This window comes from Canis lupus, unplaced genomic scaffold, assembly GCF_011100685.1.
Source record: "Canis lupus familiaris isolate Mischka breed German Shepherd unplaced genomic scaffold, alternate assembly UU_Cfam_GSD_1.0 chrUn_S1705H1899, whole genome shotgun sequence".
NCBI lineage: Eukaryota > Metazoa > Chordata > Mammalia > Carnivora > Canidae > Canis > Canis lupus.
Window position 1 is genome coordinate 76169 of NW_023330554.1, and position 18177 is coordinate 94345.

General features: G+C 52.1%; 1 protein-coding gene across 2 annotated transcripts; it reads left to right on the forward strand.

Annotated features, from left to right (window-relative positions):
* Positions 1-461: 461 nt before the first annotated feature.
* Positions 462-9974, forward strand: LOC119878538 (ral guanine nucleotide dissociation stimulator-like). 2 transcript variants are annotated; one of them, XM_038589162.1, is made up of 6 exons: positions 462-722; positions 1113-1229; positions 2770-2963; positions 3555-3611; positions 4328-4521; positions 4754-6036. In XM_038589162.1, the coding sequence occupies exons 1-6, from the start codon at positions 642-644 to the stop codon at positions 5119-5121; spliced, it is 1011 nt and encodes a 336-aa protein (XP_038445090.1). In that variant the 5' UTR covers positions 462-641; the 3' UTR covers positions 5122-6036. The 2 variants fall into 2 exon arrangements, with proteins under 2 accessions (XP_038445090.1, XP_038445091.1); XM_038589163.1 differs by lacking the exon at positions 4754-6036 and adding an exon at positions 9855-9974 and having other exon boundaries at positions 485-722.
* The last annotated feature ends 8203 nt before the right edge of the window (positions 9975-18177 follow it).

The following is an 18177-nucleotide window of genomic DNA, read 5'->3' on the forward strand; positions in this document are numbered from 1 at the left end:
CCTCCAGAATGAGGGTAACGGTGCCCACGTGTGTGCACACAGGGACCTTGTGGGCCTGGACGCATGTACACACCAAGGAAGAACATGTGGTGGGAGGTATTGCCTGCACGTGACACCCACCTCCCATGTCACAGATATGATGCCACAGTGGCGTGGGGACATCTGGAGGAAGCACTGCTAGGATAATCCCTATCCCACAGGCAAGCGGGCCAGACTATCCCCGACAGCACAACGGCTTCTCCGGGGTGAAAACCAGGGAAGAATGGAAAGTTGTGTCTGAAACCCAGGTGTGTTTCCAGGCTGGGGCCCTGGCTGCACATAGTCTTGCCCTGGGCCTGTAGACAGGGGTGCGGTTGTGTCACTGTGTGCACACAGGCCATTGCCTGCAGGGAGGGGGGGGGGCCGTTGGCAGCCCCGAGCGCTGCTCCTGAAGCTCCCTCCAGGAGTGGACTCAGGGAGGGGGTCCCAGGCAGTGAGGTCACTTCTTTCACAACAGAGGCCAACAGAACTTGGAACCCCTGTACCCGGGCCCCCACATTCTAGTGCAGCCCCACCTCAGGCTCACTTTCAGGAGACTTCTGCTACTGAAAGATGTTCCCTGATGGCTTTCCCAGTTTTGAGCAACACCAGGAACCCCAGGGATGCGGCTGCTTCGAATGCTGGAGACGCTGGTGCCACCGTCAACCCAACACCTCAGGGAGCTTTTCAGGAGGCGCTGTAGGGTAATACAGAGCAGGCCAGGCCACCTGTGCCAGCCATCCTGGGCAGCCCCATCCCCTCCTCTTCAGTTTCAGGGAACCAGGGATGTGTGGGCAGGTCGCATCCAGGCTGGAGGACCTTGCAGGGCAGCAGGTTCCCCGGTGACCCCTTCAGGGTCACCCTGATGTCATGGTGGGCAGGGTGGAAACAGGATTCCTGAGGTGCCTCTTACATGACCCGGAGTTAAACCCAAGGCCCTGCAGCCGCATCCCTTTGCTCTCCTTGGGGGAGGTGTGTGTGCCAACTGTGCTGTGGTGTGTCTGCAATGGAGTCAGCTGGGTGTGCGGCCCAGCCGAGGCGGCCACACCGGGCGCTGAGGCCTCCTGCCTGGCTGCCGCACACGGTCTTTACAGAGCTCCACATGGGACAAGGGGTGGCGGCGGAGGCGGGAGGAAGAGGACATCCCCCACACCCCGGTGGTGATCAGGAAGGAGCCCAGCACAGCTAACGGAGACCTGCAAGGGTTCAAGGTGAGTGCAGGGGCTGGGGCCACCCGACACCCAGGGCCCCGATGCAGCAGGAAGGGCCCCAGGTCCCAGAAGCCAGCCTGCTGCTCCCCTCGGCTCCCCCCTAGACTCCTGCTGCTACAGGAGTCTGGATTCCCCTCCTCCCCAAACTTGCCCCCATGGCCCTGCCCCTGCCTGGGCCAGATGCAGAGTCCCTGTGCACAGATTTGTAGGAATATCAGAATAGAGCCTTCAGGGGATGCCTGGTCGCCCAGTGGTTTAGCGCCTGCCTTCCGCCCAGGCCCTGATCCTGGAGACCCAGGATCGAGTTCTGCCTCGGGCTCTCTGAATGGGGACTGCTTCTACCTCTGTCTGTGTGTCTGCCCCCCCACCCGTGTGTGTGTGTCTCTCATGAATAAATAATAAAAACTTTTTTTATAATGCTTTCTTTTAAATATTTTATTTATTTATTCACGAGAGACAAAGAGAGAGAGGCAGAGACACAAGCAGAGGGAGAAGCAGGCTCCATGCAGGGAGCCTGATGTCAGACTGGATCCTGGGTCCCCAGGATCACGCCCTGGGCTGAAGGCAGTGCTAAACCACTGACCCACCCGGGCTGCCCATAAAAACTTTTTAAGAAGAGACACACCATGTCTCATCGCATGCGGTCTCCAGTAGTTTGCACTGTGCTATGCTTTCTCCTAACTGGTGCTCCCAGGAGGCCCCATTGGCCTGACGTCCTTCCCCACCTTCTCCAAGGCTTGAGCATGGTCCTGGTGAGTTGGGAGACTTTTCCCCAAAGGGACACGGGGCTCACTGTACTATGTCTATCGCTCTGCAGTTAGGTTTTGAAGGAGCGCATCCCTGCCCCCGCTCCCGGGGTCGGGCACAGGGGCCTCGTGTGCTGCACAACATGTCAGAAGGCCAGTTGGTTCCCACAGCCACTGAGCCCTTCACTGATGCAGGACTTCGATGCGATTCCCTTCTGTTGCCAAATCACAGGGCGGTGCTGAACATCCTGCAGCCCTCACACCCTGGGCCCTCCCACCCAAGGAAAGGTCTCCGGGTTGGCACCTCGAGAGAGGGGCGTGTGGTCAAATTCAAGGGGTGAAGCCGTTAATGCAGGGAGGTGCTGTCAAAACTCAGCTGACAAGCGGCCCTGGGATACTGACCCCTCCCACTTGAGATCCTTGTATTGATCCAAATTTTTTTGAAAATTTATCCTCTAAAACTATTTCTTTATTGGATAGTCTGTCAGTTTAAGAGACAGACAGCAGGAAGCAGAAGAGGGAGACACAGGCTCCTCAAGCACACTCTGCCCCAAGCGCAGAGCCTGCCAGGGGTGGGATCTCAGGATGCTGAGACCATGACCTGAGCCACAACTGAGAGTCAGATGCTAAGTGACTGAGCCGCAGGCGTCAAGCCCCGTGTCCCTGCTGTGGGCACTCCTTCCCCCCCCCCGCCCCCTGCAGCCACTGAGAGCTCGGGCTGTGGTCTGCGCTCCAACTCCCAGGTCTCCTGGAGGCTACAGTGCAGGCTGCACATCCCCTCTGTCCCACCTCAGGCTGAAAGGGCCTCAGCCCTGAGGAAGAATCGGATCTGCCCAACCACCCCCAGCCGGAGGGAGCTGCTGGAGCAGCAGGTAGAAGAACTGGTGCCCGCCTTGCTGCGCTTTGATAACCTGTCCATATTTGAATTCCTTAACTATTTGGTGGAATATGGCACCCCTGAAGAGGTGCTGGACCTGCTGTTTGCAAAGTGAGCACTCTGACCCTCCACAGCCCAGTGGGATGGGCCACCTACTGGTTGGGAGTCTTGGGGAATGTTGCTTAACTTCCCGGTCCCTTGGGCTGCTCCTCCGACTGGAGGAGAGTCACACAGGGCCTAGTCGGGTCCTGTAGGGCAGCCCCCGGTGCCTGGCCTGTGGCAGGTCGGCTAGAGGGGCTGTGCTTGTGCTCATCAGTCGTCTTCTCTCCCCATGACAAAGCCTGTGCCGCCTCCTCACCGTCACCAGGGTCTTGAGCTGGCCTGTTTTGCCATTGAAAGGGAGTTTTGAGTCCATCTGGGGTCTATATCCTGGGGCATTCGGAGTAGGGGTCCCTGGGGACACCTGGGCGCCCAGGCCCACTCGGATATCAGCCATGGGCCTGGCCGGAGCCCTTTCATTCCTCAAGCATTCAGGAAGTGCCAGCAGGTGCAGGTGCTTCTCCAGGAGCTGCCCGTGGCCACAGGCACAGAGCTGACGGCCCCCCAGGGTTCTGGACTAGTTGGGGTTCAGAGGTGACAGCAGCTATGAGGAGAGATCGGGTCCACAGGACGATTCATGTGATGCCCCCTGCCCTCCTCTAGATATCGATACATCGTAGCTTCCTGCAAGAACGAAGGAATCCTGGACCAGTGGGAAATGTGAGTGAGCTCTGGACCATGCAGGGGAGCCTTCCCTCTCCAGGAGGGCCGCGAGGGGGCTGTGGGTTGGAGGGGCTGCTCGACCCTTCACCCCACACGTCTGCAATTCCTGTGACAGGGTAAGGGTCTAAGGCCCCTTCAGGAAAAGAGCAAAGGAGAGCCGTGGGTGGGATGTGGGCTTTGTGGGAGAGCACTGGGACACCAAAGGGTGACCTCCTCCATGCCCATCCCCCCAACCCTCTGTCTGCCCCACACCTGGGACCCAGAGCAGAGGGTGTGGGGAGCATCGCACTCACCAATCTGGTGGCACCTGGACCCGGGTGCACGGCAGGTGCTCAGGAGAGCCAGTGAGGGCTCACGGACCAGACGGCCCCCGCCCCGTGGGAGATTAGAGTCAGTGGAAGGACACCCCTTGGGGGCCCCTCATGAGTGAGGCAGGGCAGACCCACGGGAGGGAAGTTTCCCCAGGAAAAACAGTGATGGTCACACTGCTGGTCATGGGCTCCCATGCACAGAGGCTTTGTGCCAGCCCCTCCTCAGCGAGCAGGGCTGTGGCAGACTGGACCGCCAGGTGACAGGTGGACAAGGAGCAGCACTGGCCTCCGACAGCCCCGCATGGGAGGCCGAGGGCCCCGGTTCCTGCAGGGCTTCCCCGGGACACCTCTGCGTGAGGGAGCTCTGTCTTCTGACGCCTCTGCCCACCTGTCCCTCCCCAGCACCATGTCCTCCTTCCTGACCATCTGGCTGGACTACTATGAGGAGGACTTCCACGATCCCCCAGAATTTCCTGCCCTGACAAAGCTGCTGAACTTCACGGGGCAGTACTTGCCAGGCTCAGTGCTCGACTGTCGTGCCGTGTGTTACCTTTGGCGTTTCAGAAATCTCCATCAAGCGGAGTTTGTGGGTGGAGGTGAGGAGGACTGGGGTGGCCGAGTTGGGGACAGGGTGGGTCACACAGATCAAGCCTCCGTGTTGCTGGGCCGGAGCAGTGGGTAGGCTCACACCCCATCCCCACGGGCTGCAGTCTGGGGAGACCTCCCAGGGCTCTTGCACTCACACACATTGAGCGGTGGGAAGAGTGTCCTTGATTTGAGAGGGACGTGGAAAGTCCATCCTGGTGATGATACTTTGTCTTCTTGGAGATGATACTCTGTCTTTGGACCCTGAGCAACACCCTGAACCACCCCAGGAGCACGCCCGAGCTCCGACGGTGGGGCCTGCTGCACCTTTAGGGTCTGAGGGGATGGAGCTGGTCCCAGCTGCTGGAGCTGAGAGCTTGGCCCAAGCCATGATGCCAGCTGCTGTGTTCAAGCCAAGATACGTGGTCAGACCTCTGAATCACTGTCCTGACCTGGAAGAGCTACCTGCAACCCTAGGAGCCCTGGAGGCCAAATGGGCCCCACCACCGGCTATCGAGCTCATCGATGTGCCGGAGCAGCCGCCTCACTCAGTGGAGCAACCGGCTTCAGACCCCGAGCAACACCCTGAACCACCCCAAGAGCCCGCCTGAGCCCTGACTGTGGGGGCTGCTGCACCTTCAGGGTCTGAGGTGATGGAGCTGGTCCCAGCTGCTGGAGCTGAGGGCTTGGCCCAAACTGTGATGCCAGCTGCTGTGTTCAGGCCAAGGTATGTGGTGGTCAGATCTCTGAATCCCTGTCCCGACCTGGAAGAGCCACCTGCACCCTTGGGAGCCCTGGAAGCCGAACGGGCCCCACCACCAGCTATCGAGGTCATTGATGTGCTGGAGCAGCCACCTCACTCAGGGGAGCAACCGGCTTCGGACCCCGAGCAACACCCTGAACCATCGTGGCAAGAGCCCCGCCCCGAGGCTGACTGTGGGGCCTGCTGAAGCTCCTGGGCCTGAGGTGATCGAGCCGGTCCCAGCTGCTGGTGCTGAAAGCTAAGCCTGGGCTGAGATGCCAGCTGCTGAGGTCAAGCCAAAGTACCTGGGGGTCATACCTTTGATTCACTGTCCCGACCTGGAGGAGCCACCTGCTTCTTGGCCACCCCAGAAGGAGGAGCATGTCCCGGTGCCGGCTCTCGAGTTCATCGAAGGGCCGGACTGCCACCTGCCTCAGTGGAGCCACCAGCCTTGGCCCCCGAGCAGCAGCTTGTGATGGCTGCAGCACAATTGAAGCCTTCCCCTCCCCTTTCATTGTGCTGTTTCTGTATTTTGTGTTTTTTGTAAACCTCTATAATTGCTTCATAAATTTTATTTGTAATAAAGGATAAGTTAACTTTGTAAAAATTGACTCTGTTGCTTTTAAATTATACATCGTGGTACTTTAGGTCCATTCATACTTCGAAACTCATTCTATGAGGCTAGCATCACCTTAATTCCAAAACCAAAGACCCCACCAAAAAGGAGAATTATAGACCTATATCCCCGATGAACATGGATGCAAACATTCTCAACAAGATATGAGCCAACAGGATCCAACAGTACATTAAGAAGATTACTGGCCATGACCAAGTGGGATTTATCCCCAGGATGCAAGGCTGGTTCAACACTCGTAAAGCAGTCAATGGGATGGATCACATCAACAAGAGAAGAAACAAGAACGAGATGATCCTCTCAATAGATGCAGAGAAAGCATTTGACAAAATACAGCATCCATTCCTGATCAAAACTCTTGAGACTGTAGTGATAGACGGAACATTCCTCAACATCTTCAAAGCCAACTACGAAAAGCCCATAGCAAATATCATTCCCAATGGGGAAACACTGGGAGCCTTTCCACTAAGATCAGGAATACGACAGGGACGTACACTCTCACCATGGCTACTCAACATAGTACTAGAAGTCCTAGCTTCATCAATTGGGCAGCAAAAAGAAATAACAGACATTCAAATTGGCAAAGAAGAGGTCAAACTCTCCCTCATTGCAGATGACATGATATTGTACCTAGAAAACCCAAAAGACTCCACCCCAAGATTGCTGGAACTCATACAGGAAATTCAGCGGCGTGGCAGGATACCAAATCAATGCCCAGAAATCAGTGGCATGTCTATACACTAACAATGAGACTGAAGAAAGAGTAATTAAGGAGTCATTCCCATTGACAATTGCACCCAAAAGGATGAGATACCTAGGAATACACCTAACCAAAGAGGTAAAGGATCCCCACTCGAAAAACTACAGAACACGTCTGAAAGAAATTGAGGAGGACACAAAGAGATGGAAAACTATTCCATACTCATGGATTTGAAGAATTCATTTATTGGGAAAATGTCAACGTGACCCAGGGCAATTTACACATTGAACGCAATCCCTATCAAAATAACATGGACTTTCTTCAGAGAGTTGGAACAAATCATCTGAAGATTAGTGTGGAATCAGAAAAGACCCCAAGTAGCCAGGGGAATATTAAAAAAGAAAACCAGAGCCGGGGCATCACAATGCTGGATGTCAAGTTGTACTACAAAGCTGTGGTCATCAAGACAGTGTGGTCCTGGCACAAAAACAGACACAGAGATCAATGGAACAGAACAGAGAATCCAGAAGTGGACCCTCAACTCTATGGTCAGCTAATATTCGACAAAGCAGGAAACACCATCCACTGGAACAAAGTCTCTTCAATAAATGCTGCTGGGAACATTGGACAGCCACACACAGAGGAATGAAACTGGACCATTCTCTCACACCACCGTACACAAAGAGAAACTCAAAGTGGATGAAAGATCTAAATGTGAGACAGGAAGCCATCAAAATCCTAGAGGAGAACACAGGCAGCACCCTTCTTGAACTTGGCCAGAGCAACTTCTTGCAAGATACATCCATGAAGGCCAGGGAAACAAGAGCCAAAATGAATCACTGGGACTTCATCAAGATGAGAAGCTTCTGCACAGCAAAAGAAACGCTCAACAAAACTAAAAGACAACCCACAGAATGGGAGAAGATATTTGTAAATGACCCATCAGATAAAGGGCCAGTGTCCAAGATCTCTAAAGAACTTATTCAACTCTACAGCAAAGAAACCAACAATCCAATCATGAAATGGGCAAAAGACCTGAACGGAAATGTCACAGAGGAAGACATAGACATGGCCAACACGCACATGAGACAATGTTCCGCATCACTGGCCATCAGGGAAACACAACTCAAAAGCACAATGAGATCCCACCTCACACCAGTGAGAATGGTGAACATTAAGAAGACATGAAACAACAAATGTTGGAGACGATGTGGAGAAAGGGGAACCCTCCTGCACTGTGGGTGGGAGTGTGACCTGGTGCAGCCACTCTGGAAAACTGTGTGGAGCTTCCTCAAAGAGTTCAAAATAGAGCTGCCCTGCGACCCAGCAATTCCACTGCTCGGGATTTACTCCAAAGATACGGATGCAGTGAAACGCCAGGACACCTGCACCCCGATCATTATAGCGGCAATGTCCACAATAGCCACACTGTGGAAGGAGCCTCGGTGCCCATCGACAGATGAATGGATAAAGAAGATGTGTTCTACCTATGTAATGGAGTATTACTCAGCCAATAGAAATGATAAATACCCACTATTTGCTTCGACGTGGAGGGACCTAGAGGGTATTATGTTGAATGAAATAAGTCAATGGGAGAAGGACAAACATCATATGGTCTCATTCATTTGGGGAATATAAAAATTAGTGACAGGAAATAAAGAGAAAGGAGAGAAAATGAGTGAAAATATCGGTGAGGGTGACAAAACATGAGAGACACCTAACTCTGGGAAATGAACAAGGGGTAGTGGAAGGGGAAGTGGGTGGGGGGTTGGGGTGACTGGGTGATTGGAACTGAGGAGGGCACTTGGTGGGATGAGCACTGGGTGTTATGGTACATGGCAGCAAACTGAACTCCAATAAACAAAATCTTAAAAAAAAAAAGGGTGAGGGATCCCTGGGCGGCACAGCAGTTTGGCGCCTGCCTTTGGTCCAGGGCGCAACCCTGGAGACCTGGGATCGAGTCCCACATCGGGCTCCTGGCGCATGGAGCCTGCTTCTCCCTCTGCTTGTGTCTCTGCCTCTATCTCTCTCTGTGACTATCATAAATAAATTTAAAAAAAAGGGTGAACCCACAGTGCCTGGCCCTGCATCTCCACAGTGTTGGGAGCAGCGTGGGGGGAGCGGGACACCGGCCACCCGCTCTCCTCCTGCTGCTACTGCGTGGGCTCTGCTTCCTTTCCTCGTGCTGGGCCCGGGGAGCGGGTTCTGGGCCGGCTGCTTCCGAGGAGGGTGGGGGGGGGGGGCTCGGCTTCATCTCTCTTGCACACCCGCGCTTGTGCTCTCGCTTGGTGTGTGTGTGCGTCTGCCAGCTGCAAGGCCCTGTCGGGAAGACCAGACTGGGGCTCTTGGTCGGCGCTGCTGGATGTGGGGACACCTTCCCGAGTAGGCCACAGACGCAGCAGGAACTGTCCTCCCACGTCCTCTGTGGGGCCTGGTCCTTGTTGGGGAGCTGACCAGGTGCCCTCAGGAGACACAGCCACGGCCTTTCCTCCTGCCTCTCCTCTGCCTGTGGGGCCTGAGCCACCCCAGGCCCACAGGCCACATGCCCGCTGCTCTGTGGGGCTGTCAGCTGGCAGGTTTCCTGGGACCTTCCCTTGGTGGCTGTCCTGGAGGCTGAGGAGGACTCCTTTCTAGGCGATGGCCCCCTTCAAATGGCTTGAGTAGGTGGGAGCTGACTCGTCAGTCGTGTGGGGGCAGGTTTGTGGCTCGAGGTGGCCAGAAATGGGTGGGGATGCCCGAATATGTCCGAAGCAGCCCCTGGGAAGCATTGGGTAGCTCTCGTGCGGTCGAAGGAGGTGCAGACACCAAATGGCTGGGAGGAGCGTCGCCAAGGGGGCCCAGAGATCTGCCCCCATAGTTGGGCCGGAGCCTGTTGCTGGAGCTGCTGAGACCCATCCTCAGGGTCCCCAGGATTTGCACACCTGTCCCATGTCCCAGGGCTCTCATGGCATGCACGTGTGTGAGAACCGGTCTCGATGGTCTCGTCGGGGTCTCCTGGTGTGACGAGGTGGGGCATGCACCGTACCCCAGCTACTCGGGAGACTGGGGAGCCATGGACTCTATGGTCCGTCATCTTCTCTGACGTCGTTTTCAGTGTTGTGTTTTGGCCCACTCCGCCTGCCGTGGCAGCGGCTCACCAGCGTCAGAGTGGCGGGCTGGGGCACTGGGCCATGCGGCCGATGGCAGGCCGTCCTCGTGGGTGTCCTCTGCCCATTGCTGCTGGCCTGGGCCCTGGAGCCGGTGCAGCCTGTGTGTTTTCTCTCTCCAGACGCGGCTGCCACAGATTGGCCAGTGAGCTCCATCAGCTGAGGTCCGCGGAGACCAGTGCCCACCCACGAAGTCCCCTCTCCAGTGTTGGTTTGCAATAAATCTGTATTTAAGCACTTAAGCATCTGTGTGTGTCTCTTGCTTCTGAGACTCTTCTCTGCATGTGTGCTTTTCCGGAACTCCAGCCATGAGGTCCCTGACTCACGGACAAAGCAGATGCCAAAGTAGGGGATTCCTCAGTGTCTTCTGAACTGTGTCTGCTCTAACCTGTGGTTTTCAGAAATCTGATGAGCTTTCAAGAAAAAAGAATTGTGGTTGCAGAGCTGACATGGGTTTCCAGCAGGTTCTGAAAAGCTGAAGTGAGCACAGGATCCCGAAGCTTCAGCCAGAGGACACACCCCCACACCCCATGGAGCGAGTCTCGCCCTGCGGTGCTGGGCTCACCCATCTGCCTGCACCCTCCAGGGCACAGCACGTTGGCCGCACCCTAGTCCCGGGGACCGTGCTTGTGGTCAGGCTCTAGCGACGCTTCTCAAGTGAATGGAGGAGGCGTGGTGGCATTAGCGCACAAGTGCCCAGGACCAGAGATTATCTGCCAGGGAGGAAAGGCCCCATCTTTCAACAGTTTGCCCCAAAACGTGTGGGAGGGAGAACAGTCTCCATGTTCTACGTAGAAAGGAAGTGTCCGGGAGGTGGCAGTTGCGGTGTGGAGAGGAGTGTGCCCAGGACTGCCCACCTGAGGACAGACCCACAGCCACCCGCGTCTGCCCCACTGGCAGGGTGGCGCTCCCGTGGGCCTCCCGCTGGCACCTGTCCCAGCTTCGGTGGGTGTGGGGGGTAACACCAACATTTCAGGCTCTGCTCCCCACTCAGCTCAAGCCTCTGGTGCTCTCCCTGGGTGTGATTCTTTTTTATTTTTATTTTGGAACATCAATGGGAAAAATGTTATATCTTTAATTTTTGCTAATATCTAATTGGGATTTAGCCTTCCCATCAGTTAGGAAACATGTGTCAGTTCCTTTTTTTTTCCTTTGTAAATTGACTTTTTATTGGTGTTCAATTTGCCAACATATAGAATAACACCCAGTGCTCACCCCATCAAGTGCCCCCATCAGTGCCCATCACCCAGTCACCCCCAACCCCGCCCACCTCCACTTCCCCCACCCCTAGTTCCTTTCCTGGATGTGATTCTTGAGGGCTGGCTGGCCTCCAGAGGTCAGCTTGTGTGCAGCCCGACAGCTGCCCTGGCCTGCCCTCTGCCGCTGAGCCCAGACATGGGTACGGCCTTGTGTGTTCCCTTTGCCCTGAGGGGACCAGGCCCACGGACACTGGAGCCCAAGCTGGGGGGGCACATGGTGAGTCAGTGTCAACCCGCCTGTCCCGGCAGGCACAGCAGCCTGGCGGGGCTGTCCCGGCTGGGTGGCCTCCCATCTGGCTAGCATGGAGGACGAAACCAGGCCGGGCCTCCCGCCTTCTCTGTCATGCTGCTTCCCACGCTGTGTAGCCAGAGCCGGATGCACTCGGGGACGTTTCGATGCAAACACGGTGTGAGGGCCACAGAGGAAGGGATGACCCTGAGGCTGGAGCTGGACCGCCCACCCCGCATGCTGCTCCAGTGGGGCCTCCCTGCCTCTGCCATCCGTGTGGCACAGGCCTGGTACTGGCAGACGCTCTGCAGGCCGGGGGGTAGGCCCCTGGCGTCATTTGCCATCCTATCCCCAACAGCCCAGGTGCTTCTCCCCGAGGAGGAGTCCTGGTGTGGGTATAGCGGTGGGGCGGCTGGCAGTCTGGGGCAGGCTCTCCTGCAGGGCAGATGGTTGGGAAGCTGCCCAGGTCGGGGCCATCCTGTGGCCTGGGGCGGGGTCTCCTGGCAGCCCGCAGCAGGGGCCTAGGAGCCCTCCACCATGTGCCTGGCCTGCAGAGGGTCTGGGTTGGCAGGTGCCATGGAGGGGCTGCCAAACAGGAGCTCGTGCTTGAGCTCAAAGGCATAGGAGCCCCGGGGGCCACCTGTCAGCTGTCCGGTGGTCTGGGGGGCCTGGGACAGGAGACCTCAGGCTGGCGGGTCCCCAGTGAAGAGCTCTGCTGCAGAAGCAGCCACAGGGCTGCGGGAGAGTGGCCAGGTGGGGCCCCACACAGTTCTGGGGTCCTCCTTCACCCAGGGTGCTCCGGATCCCTGCCATTTCAACCCCCAGGCAGTTGGGCATCTGGCGAACATGTTGCATGTAAGGTTTGGCGGAAGCCCGCTGTTGCATGTAGGGAGATGGCCTCTGGTGGGGAAGGTGCCAGCACTCGGCCCCGCCTCCTGACTCCCTGCACCCCTGACCTCAGCCTCCCACAGCAGCTGCTGTAAAGTCCAGGGGATACCTGCTGGCTCAGGGCTGCCCTGCGGCCCGGGCGCCCTGTTTCTCTGGCTGGGTGTGTCAGCCCTCTGGGTCACTCATATGTGGAATTTAAGAAATGAAACTGATGGGCATGGGGAACAGAAGGAAAAATACAATGAGATAAAAACAGAGCAGGAGGCAAACCATAAGAGACTCTTAATCATAGGAAACAAAGTGACAGTCACTGGAGGGGAGGTGGGTGGTGGATCAGGTACCTGGGGGATGGGCATTAAGGAGGGCATGTGAAGTGATGAGCACTAGGTGTTATATGCAACTGATGAATCACTACATTCTACCCAAGTCTCATACTACACTATATGTTAACCAACTTGAATTTGAATACAATCTAAAAAAAAGAATGAAAAAAATCACACATTCTTGTGTACAGTGAAGAAAGAACTCTGCATCCAATTAAAAAAGCAGTAATGGGGCACTCGCTATGTGCATCATCAGTTACCAAGAACTTGCTCACCACCATCTTTCAGGTATTAACAAATCACAATTTCTAAGCTTTTTATTAAATCAGGGACTTCCACTTCCTGAGAAGATACATACATACATACATGGTGCAAGCCAAAGCCTCGATCCCAACAACCAGAAAAGATGTGCTCCTGGCGATAGTCAGGAAGCTGTCAGATGACCAGAGCTAGGTAAAGGATCCATGCAGAGGACAGAGAGCGCTTCACTGGGGAGGCTGATGATGGGGCACCATTTTGTCCCCAGGCCACTTGCCGATTCAGGACATCAGCTCCACTGGGATAAGAGGACACCATCACCATACAGTGACACACTGGAAACTCAAGGAGGCCCAAATGCAAGGCTGACATTCCCACAGGACGTGTGCTTTGGGAAGGTGGGAGGTGAAGGGGACGGGACCGAGCGAAGCTTATCGTGGCCTCGCAGTACCTACGGGATGAGCCTCTGCTAGCGAGAACGGGTCTCCCACAAACACAGACCCACCCACGTGGGAGCTTCCAGATGACTAAGCTGCATGGGGCAGAAGAAGACCAAGTATGACACTCCAAATCCCTGAAAGGACTAGCGTAGTGCTTGTGAGGCCTTCCAGTGCTGAGGACAAAGAGCCTGCTTCTGACTAGTGGGTCTCAATCAAAACACAGAGTGTCCACAGGGGAAAAACAGGGAAAAATTACAGGGGCACTGAAGGCCAGCTCAATGCACCAAAGAGAAGAAGGGACTATCGACCAACTAAATAAACCATCTGGCCCTCGATGTTCTTTCATTCACTGTGTTATGCACACATCCAAAGAATTACCAGAAACATACACGGGAAGGAAAATGCAACCAATAATTCAGAATAAAAATAAGCAAAGACCGTGAAGTAAGTAAGATCATGCTGGTAAGAAAAACAGGTAACAAGATGGACAGAAGTGGATGCAACAAATGGAGAACTGAATGAGAAAAGTGTAATGCATATGAAGAAATCACATGGATATTCTAGACCTATAAAATAAACTATCTTTCACCAAGCATTCATCGATGGCTTAACAGAAAACTCGGATGGCATAGGAAAGGACAAGATTGGTGAGTTCTGAGATAGAGCAAACAGACAATACCAAAACTGGAGAGCAAGCAGAAGAAGCAATGAAAAGAACAGAAGACACACGGTCCACAGCAAAAGGCCCATCATACTTGAACTTGAGGTCCCAGGAAAAGAGGGACAGAGATAGAAGCAATATCCAGAGAGAGAACAGCCAAGGATCCCAAACTGCAGAAAGACACCAATTCCCACATTCAAGAGGCAGAATGAAAACACATGTGCGCTTACAGGCACACACAGCACACGCGTGCACATATACACACAGGCACGCATCACACACAGGTCACGTGATCATCAAAATACAGAAAAACAAAAACAAAAAGGAAATCCTAAAAGCAGCTGTGGCTGGGGATGGGGGTTGGGAAGAGACACCCCCTTCAAAAGAACAATAGGTTGTGTAGAAACACAATAGGGGAAAATCAAGTTCTGGCCATTTGAGGTTTGGAGGGAGACTGGAGGAAAAGAGTATATTTGAATCAGATTTTTAAAAAAACCTTTTAGGTAACGTATTGAGTAGTTTGCTAAGTATTCAAAAATTTACAACATGTTATTTAAATTTCACAACTTTCTGAACTAAATATGATTACTTCCTTTTACACATAGAAACTCTAAGCTTCTTGCCAAAGGCCTCACAATTCCCACGTCACAGAACAAAGACACAAGCCCAGAGCTGTCTGAAACGATGGTGATGCTCGCAGTTTGCTACCACAGTGCTTCATCCAAAGAGAAGGAGGCATGAGCATTAGTGGAATGATGTAAGAGTTATAATATGCAAAGATTAAGGAGCAGAAAATAAAGGGGGTGGGGGCCAACTCAAAGTTGCAGGGGACAGAGAATAGAGCGGTGTAACAAAGTTAAAGTGACAAGTAAACAGGAAAACCGTGAACCACGCTTGCTTGACGCAGTGAGCGAGAGCGATGGAAACACGGCATTTGATCAAATCACACTATTTACTTTTTTTCTCACTCTGCTAACAGCTTAACCATGGATATAATGATACAATACGATTGAATTTTAAAACACGTATGGGGTTTCACTGCATAATCTTAATGAATTCTCAGAAGACAACTCAGTATATCAAGTGGTGAAATCACTAATAGAAAAAATATAAATCTTTTTTTAATAGCTAAATTATACAACAAGAGAATAACTATGACAATTTCATCAACATTGCAATGGATTAAAAAACTACAAAACCATATACTGAAATACAAAAATTCTCAAATTCCCAAATGAGTAACTATGAAAGTTCATGATGCGCAAAATACCAACCGTGAAATTAGCATTTTTTAAATACATAAAAGTAGAGGATAAATCATGGAATAAAGGCTTCATTATTTTAACCTACCTCCAAGCCATAAACATGTAAGAATATGTTGGCAGGAAGAGACTGGAAAAACAGCTCTTACCGGGACCACCCAAGGGAAATAGTCCTGAAGTCACATAGCACGGCCTCAACCATCGGACCTAGGCACCGAACCCGTCACAATACACAAGAGCAGGACACTGCAGGGGGTTCAAGATTCACTCGCACCCTAGTAACTCACGTGAGGAAACGTAAATGCGGCTGGTCCTGATTAACCTGCTCCATCCGAATGACCTGCAGACTGGACAGAGGAGAGGACGGACACAGGGAAAGAGACTTTCGGGTTCCTCAGACCAGTAAAAGAAAAGTCCCAATGACCAAACCTCGTGGGACACGGCCCAGGCACCATCTGGACAGGTGGTTCTGACATTACAGAACATCGGGGCTCAGGAGACGATGGAATCTCCCAAACCCATCCAGTTCAACAAACTCCAATTCAGACTCGCTACGAATGTGACAGCCTAAATCTGTCTTGATGTTACAGATAATCCTGGACACGAATATTAAGTCCCTCCTTGAAGCCCTTTGTTACTCAGAGTTAAGACGTCTGCAGTCCACCATTTGCCCTGACAAGCTGCCCTCTGGGATGCCACTGTGGCCTCTGTCCTTTTCACCTGACCTGCAGCAGGAGGACCGCCAAAGGCTTGCTCCTCTACCCCGCACCCCGTCTCCACACCCGCTGGAGGTGCAGGCGGCAGCTACAGGCCACCCCACCTCTCGAAGGAGTACCTTCAGGCCTGGCCTCTGTCTTTCCTTCTGCAAGTGCTTCCTTCCCCGTCCACACCTCCACCTGGACATCTATCTGAGAGTATTGCCAACCCAACATCTCTCAGTTCCCGAAAGCTGTCTTCTCCACATCACTTAAAGGTACCCGCATGCACTCAGCCCACTTCTTTCCTGATCCCTCCCCCTCTCCCATCCCACAATCCATCTTTCAGGCCGTGCCGTGGGCTCTGCCTTCAGGGTTGACCGTCTGCCTGGCCACTCTTAGCACCCGGTTCCACACCACCATCATCTCTTCCTGGAACCAGATCTTTTCAGCGCTCTCCCTGCTCCAGTGCGTTCCGTCTGCCACAACCTTCTGACTCAGACCATGACCTCCACACACTCTTAGGGCACGTGAAGAATTTTGAAAGACAGCAGTTAGGTCCAGATGGTTTATAGGTGTCGATTCCTGATCCCTGGCTCAGCTAGTCCTTCCTGTCCCTGAAAGCTGACGGAAGCTCCTGAGGTAGCACCCGATGCCATTTCGCCTTCACCACATCCTACCCCATCACTGCTTTTCTGTCACTTACCAGAACGAAGGCCTCCTCCTTGCTCCTCCTGTACTGTGCTCCAGAGTGAGTGGTAAAAGGCACTGGAACACCACAGAATCCCCTGTTAACCGCAAAGCCTTTCTAAAGTCAAGGCGTCACTAAGCCTGGGACAGAACATCCGGTCTTTCCTTCTTTGCGTTCATTTCCATAAAAAGAGAATGACATCAGACACACGCCACCTAGCCTAAATTCATCTGTCCTGAATTCAGGGACAGTGACGATGGGATCGTGAGAGGGGTGGCGGTTCCTGCTGATAGATCCTGCCTCCTCAATCCCGAAGGATCATCAGGGAAGGACGTCAAGCTGACTGGGAGCCACGCACAAAGAGAACAGGAAAGAAAGGCTGGAGACAGTGGAAACTCAACTCACTGAGGCAGAAAGCTCACGGGAAAGATCTATACTGTCTCTAAGCATGGAATTACCTCAGGTTTTGCTTTAAAAAAAAAGAAGAAAATAATCCTGGGAAATAATTCACACACCCTATCTACAAAGTCACAATGCTGAGTCAGGAGCCAGAGCCCGCCCACTCACACATGCCTCGGTCTCAGTTATGTATTTTCTGTGATATTTCAAGGAGGAAGAGGTGAAAGATGCTACATGAATTTCCAGTAGACCAATTTTAAGTCAGTAAAAGAATCATTTCTCAGAACTGATATATGTATATATATATATATATGTATATATATATATATATATATAAAACACATATATATGTTCAATATTATATAACATAAGATATATCTTTTCTTAAACATTTATTCAAACTTAGAGGAACAGTATCATTAAGTTTTTACACAAAGAATATTGGGTACTATAAATTTTTACTAAGGACATATATCTACCCCCTCATCAGGAAGGTAAGCACCTTCCTGCTTATTCATTCCTAGCATGCCCTTGTTAACATTACATGAACTTCTAAAACAGTGTAATTCATCGACTGTAATGACATACTATAAACATATATAATATACAAACAACATACCTAATAATCATTCAAACGTCATTTCGAAGCCCCACAGCATATCATTTATGTTTACTATTAATTTCCACCAGACTTTACATCACCCTGGTCATAGTATTCATTCATGGGTACATGAACTGAAATTTTATAAACTCTCTCTCCATCTTGCTAAGAGAGGCATCCCAATGGCATTATATTTCATGTTTAAAAATTACCAATCATACTATTAATTTTGCCGTTTATATCAATTGTGCATCAGTACTATTTATAATAACAATTCTTTCTGACCGATTTTCACACTTAGAATACTGTAGCCAAAGACACTAAAACTTTAGAAACCTTACTTCCATGTGTGTATATACCAGTCTGTATATGTACACACATACACACAGAAAAATGACAGAATACTTATTAAAACATCTTCCCATTATAAAAAGCATAAAATAAAATCTATGGAGGAAATGAAAGAGACAGGAGTTCAAGAAGAAAAGCAAATATAATTGTTCTGACAGTGAAAAGAGAGAGCTCAGTCAGGTAAAGTTCAAAGGGATGATAGTGAGCATCAAATTATCATGGTAGTAACGTTCTATTGGATACATATTCAATAGTGAGATACAAAATACTTTTACAAGGTCAACTTTTCCCATACACTTGTAGAAAACCCCATCCTGTACTATTGATACTTGAGATGAAAATGTTTGAGGTCCAACTTAAAAATGGGGAGGGGGTGATAGTTTTGACA

Excerpts from the sequence above, each read along its gene's own strand:
- LOC119878538 (XM_038589162.1), top strand. The coding sequence starts at position 642 with ATGCGGCTGCTTCGAATGCTGGAGACGCTGGTGCCACCGTCAACCCAA. Across the intron at positions 2,964-3,554 it reads CTGGACCTGCTGTTTGCAAA|ATATCGATACATCGTAGCTT; the intron begins GTGAGCACTCTG and ends GCCCTCCTCTAG. Across the intron at positions 3,612-4,327 it reads ATCCTGGACCAGTGGGAAAT|CACCATGTCCTCCTTCCTGA; the intron begins GTGAGTGAGCTC and ends GTCCCTCCCCAG.